General features: G+C 52.1%; 1 protein-coding gene across 1 annotated transcript in view; it reads left to right on the forward strand.

Annotated features, from left to right (window-relative positions):
* Positions 1-8,029: 8,029 nt before the first annotated feature.
* LOC137309936 (E3 ubiquitin-protein ligase TRIM39-like) overlaps positions 8,030-13,687 on the forward strand; it is a 55,622-nt gene continuing 49,964 nt past the window's right edge. The window contains exons 1-4 of the mRNA XM_067977937.1: positions 8,030-8,048; positions 8,688-8,965; positions 10,164-10,186; positions 12,653-12,794. Of these exons, the coding sequence (XP_067834038.1) occupies positions 8,030-8,048; positions 8,688-8,965; positions 10,164-10,186; positions 12,653-12,794 (462 nt within the window). The remainder of the gene's footprint in view (positions 8,049-8,687; positions 8,966-10,163; positions 10,187-12,652; positions 12,795-13,687) is intronic.

Below are 13,687 nucleotides of genomic sequence, written 5' to 3' on the forward strand. Positions count from 1 at the left end.
GGAGAACCACGGGAGAGAGCGGAGAACCACGGGAGAGAGGGGAGACGCACCGGAGACGGCGGAGAACCACGGGAGAGAGGGGAGACCCACGGGAGAGGGCGGGGAACCACGGGAGAGGGCGGAGAACCAGGGGAGAGGGCGGAGAACCACGGGAGAGGGCGGAGAACCACGGGAGAGGGCGGAGAACCAGGGGAGAGGGCGGTGAACCACGGGAGAGGGCGGAGAACCACGGGAGAGGGCGGAGACCCACGGGAGAGGGCGGAGAAACACGGGAGAGCGCGGAGACCCACGGGAGAGAGGGGAGACGCACGGGAGAGCGCGGAGAAACACGGGAGAGAGCGGTGACCCACGGGAGAGAGGGGAGACCCACGGGAGAGAGCGGACAAACACGGGAGAGAGCGGTGACCCACAAGTGAGTGGGCAAGAAGGTGGCAGATGGAATATAATGTGGGGAAATGTGAGGTTATTCACTTTGGAAGGAAGGATAGAAAAAGGGAATATTTTTTAAATGATGAGAAACTATTAAATGTTGGTGTTCAGAGGGATTTGGGTGTCCTCGTCCACGAAACACAGAAAGTTAACCTGCAGGTACAGCAAGCAATTCAGAAGGCAAATGGTATGTTGGCTTTTATTGCAAGGGGGTTGGAGGACAATAGTAAGGAAGTCTTCCTTCAATTGTGCCGGGCTTTGGTGAGACCTCACCTGGAGTACTTTGTACAGTTTTAGTCTCCTTACCCTCCTTAGAGGCGGTGCAACAAAGGTTCACTCGATTGATTCCTGGGATGAGAGTGTTGTCCTATGAGGAGAGATTGAGTAGAATGGGCCTATACTCTCTGGAGTTTAGAAGAATGAGAGGTGATCTCATTGAAACACACAAGATTTTGAGGGGGCTTGACAGGGTGGATGCTGAGAGGCTGTTTCCCTGGCTGGAGAGTGTAGAACTAGGGAGCATAGTCTTAGGATAAGGGGTCGGCCATTTAGGACCGAGATGAGGAGGAATTTCTTCACTCAGAGGGTTGTGAATCTTTGGAATTCTCTGCCCCAGAGGGCTGTTGATGCTCAGTTGTTGAGTATATTCAAGGCTGAGATCGACAGATTTTTGGACTCTCGGGGAATCAAGGGATATGGGGATCGGGCAGGAAGGTGGAGTTGAGGTCGAAGATCAGCCTTGATCTGATTGAATGGCGGAGCAGGCTCGAGGGGCCATGTGGCCTACTCCTGCTCCTATTTCTTATGTTCTGATCTTCTTCTGTTGTCACATTTTTTGCCTTTCTCCCCCTCTTTGCCCTTTACACTGTTACTATCCCAGTCTATATTGTGATAATTGAAAACCCCCATTTTCACTACTCTATAGTTTTTGCATCTTTCTGTAATTTGCCCGAAAATTTGCCCCTCTATCTCCTTCCCACTATTTGGTGCCCTATAGTGTACACCCATTGGTGTAATAGATCCTCTATTGTTCCATAATTCGAACCAAATAGATTCTCTCTTTGACCCTCAGATACATCATCCATTTCCAGTGCTATAACGGTTTCCTCGATCAATACTGCCATCACCCACCCGCCTCCCGCCAACTCCTTTCATTCCTTCCCTATCTTTCCTGAATACCTTGTAGCCAGGATATTAAGCCCCCAATCCTCCCCTTCTTTGAGCCTGGTCTCTGTTATTGCCTCTATATCATAGCCCCATGTGGTGACTCGAGCCTGCAGCTCACCAACCTTATTGATCACGATACCTGCATTTACTCACACACACTCTAAACTCATCTTCGACTGCCTCGCATTTACCCCCCTATCTGCTCCCTCCTATTTCTGAACTATTCTTTAGTCTCCCTCCCAGTCCTCTGTGCACCTTGTTTCTCCTCTCTAATGTTTGCTCCTGGTGCCCATCCCCCTGCCAAATTTGTTTAAACCCTCCCCCCACAGCAGTATTTAACCTGCCCGGGGGGACATTGGTCCCAGCTCTGTTGAGGTGCAACCCGTCCATTTTGAACAGATCCCTCCTGCCACAGAACTGGTCCCAATGCCCCAGGAATCTGACGCTCTGACTCCTGCACCATTTCTCCAGCAACGCATTAACCTGTCTTATCCGACTATTCCAATACTCACTCGTGCGTGGCACTGGGAGTAATCCAGAGATTACTATATTTGAGTTCCTGCTTTTTAACCAGATAGAGAGAAACTATTTCCTCTGGTGCGGTAATCCAGAAGAAGGGGCATAACCTTCAAATTAGTTAATTAGTCAAGGGACAGAACCTTAAAATTAGAGCTCGGTCATTCAGGGGTGATGTCAGGAAGCAGTTCGTCACACAAAGGGGAGTGGAAATCTGGAACTCACTCCCCCAAAAAGCTGTTGAGGGTGGGGGTCAATTGAAAATTTCAAACCTGAAATTGGTAGAATTTGTTAGGCAAGGTTATTAAGGGTTACAGAACCAAGATGGGTAAATGGAGCTAAGATACTGATTAGCCAGGACCAAATTTCATTGTGGAACAATCTCGAGGGGCTGCGGAGGCTATTCCGTCCCTATGTTCCTGTGACCAGAACTGGACACAATGGTTCTGACCAGAATTGGACACAGGACTCGAAGTGGGTCTGACCAGAACTGAACACAGTACTTGAGGTGGGTCTGACCAGAACTGGACACAGTACTCGAGGTGGGTCTGACCAGAACTGGACACAGTACTCGAGGTAGGTCTGACCAGAACTGGACACAGGACTTGAGGTGGGTCTGACCAGAATTGGACACAGTACTCGAGGTGGGTCTGACCAGAACTGGACACAGTACTCGAGGTGGGTCTGACCAGAACTGGACACATTACTCGAGGTGGGTCTGACCAGAACTAGACACAGTACTCGAGGTGGGTCTGACCAGAACTGGACACAGTACTCGAGGTGGGTCTGACCAGAACTGGACACAGTACTCGAGGTGGGTCTGACCAGAACTGAACACAGTACTCGAGGTGCAGTCTGACCAGAACTGGACACAGCACTTGAGGTGGGTCTGACCAGAACTGGACACAGTCCTCGAGGTGCAGTCTGACCAGAACTGGACACAGTACTCGAGGTGGGTCTGACCAGAACTGGACACAGCACTTGAGGTGGGTCTGACCAGAACTGGACACAGTCCTCGAGGTGGGTCTGACCAGAACTGGACAAAGTACTCGAGGTGCAGTCTGACCAGAACATGACACAGTCCTCGAGGTGAGTCTGACCAGAACGGGACACAGTACTCGAGGTGGGTCTGACCAGAACTGGACACAGTACTCGAGGTGGGTCTGACCAGAACTGGACAAAGTACTCGAGGTGCAGTCTGACCAGAACATGACACAGTCCTCGAGGTGAGTCTGACCAGAACGGGACACAGTACTCGAGGTGGGTCTGACCAGAACTGGACACAGTACTCGAGGTGGGTCTGACCAGAACTGGACACAGTACTCGAGGTGGGTCTGACCAGAACTGGACACAGTACTCGAGGTGGGTCTGACCAGAACTGGACACAGTCCTCGAGGTGCAGTCTGACCACAACTGGACACAGTACTCGAGGTGGGTCTGACCAGAACTGGACACAGTACTCGAGGTGGGTCTGACCAGAACTGGACACAGTACTCGAGGTGGGTCTGACCAGAACTGGACACAGTACTCGAGGTGGGTCTGACCAGAACTGGACACAGTCCTCGAGGTGCAGTCTGACCAGAACTGGACACAGTACTCGAGGTGGGTCTGACCAGAACTGGACACAGCACTTGAGGTGGGTCTGACCAGAACTGGACACAGTACTCGAGGTGCAGTCTGACCAGAACATGACACAGTCCTCGAGGTGAGTCTGACCAGAATGGGACACAGCACTTGAGGTGGGTCTGACCAGAACTGGACACAGTCCTCGAGGTGGGTCTGACCAGAACTGGACACAGTACTCGAGGTGCAGTCTGACCAGAACTGGACACAGTACTCAAGGTGCAGTCTGACCAGAACTGGACACAGTACTCGAGGTGAGTCTGACCAGAATGGGACACAGCACTTGAGGTGGGTCTGACCAGAACTGGACACAGTACTCGAGGTGGGTCTGACCAGAACTGGACACAGTACTCGAGGTGCAGTCTGACCAGAACTGGACACAGTACTCAAGGTGCAGTCTGACCAGAACTGGACACAGTACTCGAGGTGGGTCTGACCAGACCATGTACAGTTTGATCATGACTTCCTCTGACTGTATTCTGCTGTTTTGGATTTATTGTCCAACATTATTTTATCTTTGTTGGTCACAGCTCTGTGTTGTTTGGCTATGTTTCATGTTGAGTTGACTGATACTTGTAGCCTCTGCTGGTTTGCTTTGTTTGATCTCTCTTTGCCCCTCTGATGAACCTTTCAACTTTTTCTGTATATTTTTCTATTCCTCCCAGAGATCTCCTTCACCTTCCTCTCTGCAGGATTTGTAAAGGTTTTTTGTTCCTCTTTATATCAGTTTTAATTTGTTTCTTAAACCATTTTGGGTCTGGTCTGAGCTGATTAGTTTTCGGTTTGTTTACTGAGCCCAGTTTGCTGTATTCTGACTCCAGATTGTAAAATTGTAATCATGTTTTACTGATTTTGGTTCTGACCTGCTACTGCAGGACTGAAAGGGTTAATCTTCAGACAGAGTGAATCATGAAAGTGAAACTAACATCGTCACTCCCTGCACCGAGTGTTTATAAGAATTTCACTTCCTGCTCTGGTTCCTCAGTCTCTCTTGTGCTGTGTGAAAGCTGCTTCAGGTGCTGCAGGAATGGAGCCCGGAGCTGATCCAGCCCATGTCGTGTGTGATTACTGTGTCGAGAATCCATCCCCAGCTGTGAAGACGTGTCTGAAATGTGAAACATCTTTTTGCTCCAGTCATTTAAAACCACATCTGCTGAACAAGGCCTTCAGTGGACACACCCTAATCGAACCTGAGGCGGATCTTACAGACAGGCAGTGCGTTCACCATAAGAAGATCCTTGAATACTACTGTGAAGATGATGCAGAGTGTGTGTGTGTTTCCTGTACAATAATAGGGAAACATAAATCCCACACACTGCTGAGCCTGGATCAGGCACAAGCTGCAATTAAGGTGAGTGATACAATTCCCGATATTAAATGCAGTGAGGGAGAATTTTCCTGTTAATGACCAACATTAATTAGAACTGATTGCAGACAGTGCTGATTCACTGGGTCTGGGTTTACGGCTGTTTGTTTTTCATCAGTCAGATTTTCTCCCTCCCCTTTCTCTTACAGTCTGTCTGAGAGAACAGGGTGGGCTCTGGGAGGGTGTGAGAGTGGCCCAGGGTGACTGCCCCTCACCCACACTCAGCCCCTCCTGGTGAGGGCACTGTAGAGCTCAGTAATTCACTGTGTGGGCACCTGTGAGAACTGGCACTCCATGGCACAGGGCTGTAGAGCAGAGCATGTTGTAGCCCTGTGTAATGCTGGGGTATTCTGCCATCTGACCAGCAGGGAGAGGACCATCACCGGTGGGGGGAGTGAGGGACACCCACGGGGGGAGACTCAGGGGCTGGGGGGAGAAACTGTTTCTCACAACAAGAGGGAATTGGTGTTTGAGAAATGCTGGTGTGACTGAGTCTGTCTCCCTTTCCCCTCGGCTGATTCCTGGAAATGGAGGAGCTGAGTCCGTGTGAAAATGCAGCACAGGGTGAGTCAGTGTGAAAAGAAGCCGGTGTGTGTGTGGTTCCTCAGTTTATACAGGGCAGGGAGCGCCTCTTTACTGAGAGTCACAGAAGGGAATATTTCTGCTCAGGGCCCAGACACTGAGAATCCCCCAAACCACTTTCTATCCACACCCAGTGGGGTCACTCCTGGAACGGAATCATTTCCCTTTTACATTCCAGTTTCAATCCCTTTTATTCCTCCTCTGTCAAAACTGCTCACTACTCCAGGATCATCCTGGAATGTAAGATAATTCCCAGCTTCTGTTCTCCACTATCAGCAAGACCCCTCTCTCCTGCCCCTCCACCCTCACCTCCAACAACAAGTGCAAAGAGCTCATGATCTTCTTTATCAGGTGGATTGAGACAATCCGTTCAGCTGCCTCTGCTGCTTCCCTCCCTTCCCATCGCCGACCAAACCAATCCTCCCCCAATTTTCCCCCCTGTCCTAGCCCTGAACTCACATCTCCATTTTCTCTCCTAACTCCCCTCCTGCAATCTCTGCGCTCATCTTGTCCATGAGACCCACTTTCTGCTCCCTCCACCCAATCCCACTATTCTGCCGACCACCCAACTTCCCTTCCTGGCCCCCATGGTCGCTGATATTACAAATAGTTCCCTCTCCTCTGGTACTGTCCAGCTCCCTTTCAGATCTCCCATCATCACCCCCTCCTCAACAAACATACCTTTGACCCCTCTGTCCTCGCAAACTATCGCTCCATCTCCAACCTCCTTTTGCCCTCCAAAGATTTTGAACGTGTTGTCGCCTCCAAAATATGAGCCCATCTTTCCCACAACTCCACGTTTGAACCCCTCCAATCAGATTTCGATCTGTGCCACGGCACTGAAACTGTCCTTATCAAAGTCACAAATGAGATCCTATGTGACTGTGGCCGTTGTGCACAATCCCTCCTCGTCCATCTCGATCTGTCTGCTGCCTTTGACATGGTTGACCAACCATCCTCCTTCAAAGCCTCTCCTCCGTTGTCCAGCTGAGTGGGACTGCCCTCGCCTGGTTCCACTCTCACCTCTCCAGTCGCAGACAGAGAATTTCCTGCAATGGCTTCTATTCCCACTCCCGCACTGTTACCTGTGGAGTCCCCCAAGGATCTATCCTTGGCCCCCTCCTATTTCTCACTTACATGCTGCCCCTTGGCGACATCATTTAGAAAACAGAATGTCAGGTACCTCATGTACGCTGACATCACCCAGCTCGACCTCACCACGACCTCTCTCGACCTCTCCACTGCCTTTGATTGGTCACGCTGCTTATCCAACATCCAGTCTTAGATGAGCAGAAATTTCATCCACTGAAACATGAGGAACATCGAAGACATTGTCTGAGACCCCCTCCGTCACAAACTCTGTTCCCTCGTTACTGATTCCATCCCCCTCCCCGGCCACTGTCTCAGGCTGAACCAGACTTACAGCAATCTCACCATCCTATTCGACCCGGAGCTGAGCTTCTGTCCCCATGTCCTCTCCATCACTAAGGCTGGCTACTTCCATCCCCGTAATATCACCCATCTCCGCCCCAGCCTCAGTCCATCTGCTGCTGAAACCCTCATCCATGTGTTACCTGGAGACTCGACTATTCCAATGCTCCCTGGTCGGCCTCCCATCCTCCACCCTCCGTAAACTTGAGCTCATCCAAAATCTCTCCGCCTCTCCATCTCCCTCTCTCCTCCATTAATTTCCTCCTTAAAATCAATCTCTTTTACCAATCATTTTGTCACCTGTCCGAATGTCCCCTTCTTTGGCTCGGTGTCAATTTTTGTCTGATTACCTTCCTGTGAAGGGCCTTGGGAGGTTTTACTGTGTTAAAAGCACAGTATAAATGCAGGCTGTTGTTATTGTTTTAAACACTTTCCAATCACCTTTACAGGAAGAATTGGAGAGAGAAATTGAGAGGCTTCGGGGAGTCCAGCAGAATTGTTCCAGCAAACAGCGAGACTTGGAGAGATCAGAAGCTGAAATAAAGGTGGGTAAAGTGGGACTGGATTTAGAAAGGGTTTCTCTCCCCGCTGAGTCAATGAGCACATCAGAAACAGGCCTTCCAAACCAGGCTGGTTGTGTTGGGGCCGAGTCACTGATTACACTGAGTTCCCCGTGTGTTTGATGTGAGGGGGAGCTGCTTAACTCTCCCTGCACCTCCCAGGGAATATTATTACATCACTTGGGCACTGGATTTCCTGAAACAGACACAGTCAGAGGCTGGGAGTTGGAGACTTGCCCTGAAGCCTGTGTCAGATGAACATAGAAAGGAAGAGGAAGAAAAGACCATTAGCCCCAGCGAGCCTGCCCCATGCAGACAGGGTTCAATCACACACACCACTGATCCACCCCGAACCATGTACTCACCTGGGAAAGGCAAACAGAAGAGAGAAAAAACACCTGCAGACAATTGAGGACAAACTCTGGGAAATTCCTCCCCAGCTCCCTTTTAAAGGGTGGGAGTGACTCCATACCCCCCACGTGTTCAGGGAGTCTGTTCCAGAGATCGAGGACTCTGGGGTCTAACCTAACTCTGTGCCTATGGATTTTATACACAGGCCCTCTAGTCCTACCATCCCGATCCATCTCAAGTACCTCACCCAACGAGTGAGTCCAATAATCCCTCGATCATTTTAAAAACCTCAATCATGTCCCTCTCGGACTGCCTTTCTCTAAATCGCCCTCCCTCTTGGAGCTGATCGTCAGAACTAAAATCCATCAGACTACGTGTCATTCTGGCCACCGTCCTCTCCAGAGTCTCAATCTCCTTCACCAGGTGTGGGCACCAAAACTGGACCCATCACTCCAGGTGTGGATGGACCAGGTGGCAGTGCCATACACAGTCTAAATACAGTGCTCTTTCTATTAAACTCAAGGCTCAAGGCAACACTTGTTAAACTCTGTTTTCTCTCCCAGTAGACCCTCCCCCACTGCTTGTCCATCTTTAACGGGTGATTGAGTAGTGATCGAAACAAACTGTCCCGTCCCTGGAAAGTGCCGTGTGCTCAGGGTAAGAGCTGTGCGGAAGGGCCGTTTGTAAGGAGAGTTGGTTTGGGTTTCAGACACGAATCAATGAGCTGAAAGGAAAGCTATCGAAGAGCTTCTCTGAATGGAGGAGACAGCTGGAAGAAGATGAAGAATACGCACTGAAACTGATCGATGAGGAGGGGCTCCGAGCTCTCTCACAGATAAGAAGCTGTTCTGAAGCATTAAACAAGAGGATGGAACAGATTACATTAATCGATGGAGAAACCCAGAGACTGGTACAGAGGGACCATCTCTCCTTTATTCAGGTACATCTTCAATATAAACTGGGCCATGTCTGGGGAATGGGGCGTTTCTGTGAGGCTGGTGAGAGGGCTGAATTGTTTGAAGATTGTTGGTGGATCCCAGCATTGGCGCTGCCCTCTCAGCCCTGCCCTCAGTGTGTTGGCGCTGCCCCCTCTGCCCTGCCCTCGGAGTGTTGGCACTGCCCCCTCAGCCCTGCCCTCCGAGTGTTGGCGCTGCCCCCCAGCCCTGCCCTCAAAGTGTTGGCGCTGCCCCCTCAGCCCTGCCCTCGGAGTGTTGGCGCTGCCCCCTCAGCCCTGCCCTGGGAGTGTTGGCGCTGCCCCATCAGCCCTGCCCTCGGAGTGTTGGCACTGCCCCCTCAGCCCTGCCCTCGGAGTGTTGGCGCTGCCCCCTCAGCCCTGCCCTGGGAGTGTTGGCACTGCCCCCTCAGCCCTGCCCTCGGAGTGTTGGTGCTGCCCCCTCAGACCTGCCCTCGGAGTGTTGGTGCTGCCCCCTCAGCCCTGCCCTCGGAGTGTTGGTGCTGCCCCCTCAGCCCTGCCCTCGGAGTGTTGGTGATGCCCCCTCAGCCCTGCCCTGGGAGTGTTGGCGCTGTTCCCTCAGCCCTGCCCTCGGAGTGTTGGTGCTGCCCCCCTCAGCCCTGCCCTCGGAGTGTTGGTGCTGCCCCCCTCAGCCCTGCCCTGGGAGTGTTGGTGTTGCCCCCTCAGCCCTGCCCAGGGAGTGTTGGCGTTGCCCCCTCAGCCCTGCCCAGGGAGTGTTGGCGCTGCCCCCTCAGCCCTTCCCTGGGAGTGTTGGCGCTGCCCCCTCAGCCCTGCCCTCAGAGTGTTGGCGCTGCCCCCTCAGCCCTGCCCTCGGAGTGTTGGTGCTGCCCTCCTCAGCCCTGCCCTCGGAGTGTTGGTGCTGCCCCCTCAGCCCTGCCCTGGGAGTGTTGGCGCTGCCCCCTCAGCCCTGCCCTCGGAGTGTTGGTGCTGCTCCCTCAGCCCTGCCCTGGGAGTGTTGGCGCTGCCCCCTCAGCCCTGCCCTCGGAGTGTTGGCGCTGCCCCAGGATGGAGTGCAGTGAAATGTGGGATTATTGCCCATTCCTGTGACTGGTCCCACCTACTGTTATACACTGAACTCTTTACTCTCAATCCCAAATTCACTCTTTGGTTCCATTGGGTGTTGATTTGTTCGTTGACTGATTTGATCTCCTCTCTTTATTCACAGATCTTGAAGCAGCTCCTTTCCAGGTAAGTTCCTCTCAGTCATACAGTACCTGCTGCTGATAGGGAACCTTCCCCTGTATCTGGGAGAGGAGTGAAAGTAGAATCACCGCTTGGAAACCTTCCCAGATAAGGTGCTTTCAAACGGTGGGAATATTGAGTGATGTTTAACTGTGGTTTGAGGGGTTATTGGCTCAGGCAGCCTGTGGGAAATGGGAGATTCCACATGTACACTGACGACCCCCAGCTCTACCTCACCACCACCTCTTTCGACCCCTCCACAGCATCTGATTTGTTACGCTGCTTGTCCGACATCCAGTATTGGATGAGGTGAAATTTCCTCCAATTAAATATTGGGAAGTTCGAAGCCATTGTCTTCGGTCCCCACCACAAACTCCGTTCCCTCGTCACCGACTCCATCCCCCTCCCTGGCCACTGTCTGAGTCTGAACCAGACTGTTCCCAACCTCGACGTTCTATTTGACCCTGAGCTGAGCCTCCGACCCCATTTCCTCTCCATCACCAAGACCTCCTACTTCCACCCCATAATATCACCTGTCTCAGCATCTGCTGCTGAAACCCTCATCCATGCTATTGTTACCTCTGGACTCGACTTTTCCAATTCTCTCCTGTCCGGCCTCCCATCTTCCACCCGCCATGACCTTCAGCTGATCCAAAACTCTGCTGCCCGTATCCTAACTCGCACCATGTCCCCTTCACCCATCACCCTCTGCTCACTGACCGACATTGACTCCCGGTCCAGCAACGCCTCGAGTTTAAAATTCTTATCCTTGTTTTAATTCCCTCCATGGCCTCGTCACTCCCTATCTCTGTAACCTCCTCCAGCCCTACAACTCTCCGAGAACTCTGCGTTCCTCTAATTCTGGCCTTTTGTGGATCCCCGATATGCTTCACCCCACCATCGGCAGTCGTGTTTTCAGCTTTCTCGGCCCTAAGCTCTGGAATTCTCCCCCTAAACATCTCCTTCTCTCTACCTCTACCTCTCCACCTCTCTATGTCTACCTCTCCTTCTCTCTACCTCTCCCTCTCCACCTCTCTCCGTCTACCTCTCCACCTCTCTACCTCTACCTCTCCACCTCTCTACCTCTACCTCTCCACCTCTCTACTTCTACCTCTCCACCTCTCTACCTCTACCTCTCCACCTCTCTACTTCTACCTCTCCACCTCTCTACCTCTACCTCTCCTCCTCTCTACCTCTACCTCTCCACCTCTCTGCGTCTACCTCTCCTCCTCTCCATGTCTACCTCTCCACCTCTCTACGTCTACCTCTCCACCTCTCTACGTCTACCTCTCCACCTCTCTACGTCTACCTCTCCTCCTCTCTACCTCTACCTCTCCACCTCTCTACGTCTACCTCTCCTCCTCTCTATGTCTACCTCTCCTCCTCTCTACCTCTACCTCTCCACCTCTCTACCTCTACCTCTCCTCCTCTCTACCTCTACCTCTCCACCTCTCTACGTCTACCTCTCCTCCTCTCTATGTCTACCTCTCCTCCTCTCTACGTCTACCTCTCCTCCTCTCGACGTCTACCTCTCCACCTCTCTACCTCTACCTCTCCACCTCTCTACGTCTACCTCTCCACCTCTCTATGTCTACCTCTCCTCCTCTCTACGTCTACATCTCCACTTCTCTACGTCTACCTCTCCTCCTCTCTACGTCTACCTCTCCTCCTCTCTACCTCGACCTCTCCACCTCTCTACGTCTACCTCTCCACCTCTCTACATCTACCTCTCCACCTCTCTACGTCTACCTCTCCACCTCTCCACGTCTACCTCTCCACCTCTCTACCTCTACCTCTCCACCTCTCTACGTCTACCTCTCCACCTCTCTACGTCTACCTCTCCACCTCTCTACATCTACCTCTCCACCTCTCTACGTCTACCTCTCCACCTCTCCACGTCTACCTCTCCACCTCTCTACCTCTACCTCTCCACCTCTCTACGTCTACCTCTCCACCTCTCTACGTCTACCTCTCCACCTCTCTACATCTACCTCTCCACCTCTCTATGTCTACCTCTCCACCTCTCCACGTCTACCTCTCCACCTCTCTACCTCTACCTCTACCTGGGAGGCTGTTCCTTCTCCTCTCCTCACTTCACATGATTGGAGAGAGTGTGATCCTGCAGAGAGTGGGGAGCACAGACTGGAGACGCTCGGGATAATAATAATTATTAATAATGGAAAGATGAGGGCTCCAGTGCAGAGAAACTGGACTGAACTCAGTCGGCTTTGAAAATCACAAACTGAGCTGAAGTGGCAGCAAACCAGGATCCCACTGCACGTGTGGAGATCAGTGTGAATGCAGGGAGACTGCAAATCCCGGGATTCTGCCATTTTTAGGATGGGTTGCTGCGGGGTCTCAGTACGAGCATTAGACGGGGTGCAGGTTGTTGCACTGATCACTCGTTCCCCTTTGGGTTTCTGATCTAAAATGTCCCCACTGATAAAAACATTCTCTCCTCTTTCATTCCAGAGTGACTGAGACTCGGAGAGTCACAGACCCAGATGTTCCAGCGCTCACCCTGAACCTGTCCAATATATCTCAACTTATCCAGAAGAGGCTGAATGGATCGGAAAAGTATCACTCAGACATATTGGGAATCATTGGTGAGAACGTGCAGCTTTTCTCCAATATAAGGGACTGAGAGCAGGTCGGGTTAGTTGTGTTCAGACAGCTGGGAATATCCAAAATAATTCAGGAACTTACAAAGACACAGACACACACGCCCTGTCACAGAGACTCACACAGACACACACGCCCTGTCACAGAGACTCACACAGACACACACGCCCTGTCACAGAGACTCACACAGACACACACGCCCTGTCACAGAGACTCACACAGACACACACGTCCTGTCACAGAGACTCACACAGACACACACGCCCCATCACAGAGACTCACACAGACACACACGCCCCGTCACAGAGACTCACACAGACACACACGCCCTGTCACAGAGACTCACACAGACACACACGCCCTGTCACAGAGACTCACACAGATACACACGCCCTGTCACAGAGACTCACACAGACACACACGCCCCGTCACAGAGACTCACACAGACACACACGCCCTGTCACAGAGACTCACACAGACACACACGCCCCGTCACAGAGACTCACACAGACACACACGCCCAGTCACAGAGACTCACACAGACACACACGCCCTGTCACAGAGACTCACACAGACACACACGCCCTGTCACAGAGACTCACACAGACACACACGCCCTGTCACAGAGACTCACACAGACACACATGCCCTGTCACATAGACTCACACAGACACACACACCCTGTCACAGAGACTCACACAGACACACACGCCCTGTCACAGAGACTCACACAGACACACACGCCCTGTCACAGAGACTCACACAGACACACACGCCCTGTCACAGAGACTCACACAGACACACACGCCCTGTCACAGAGACTCACACAGACACACACGCCCTGTCACAGAGACTCACACAGACACACACGCCCTGTCACAGAGA

This window comes from Heptranchias perlo, unplaced genomic scaffold (assembly GCF_035084215.1).
Source record: "Heptranchias perlo isolate sHepPer1 unplaced genomic scaffold, sHepPer1.hap1 HAP1_SCAFFOLD_192, whole genome shotgun sequence".
Classification (NCBI taxonomy): domain Eukaryota; kingdom Metazoa; phylum Chordata; class Chondrichthyes; order Hexanchiformes; family Hexanchidae; genus Heptranchias; species Heptranchias perlo.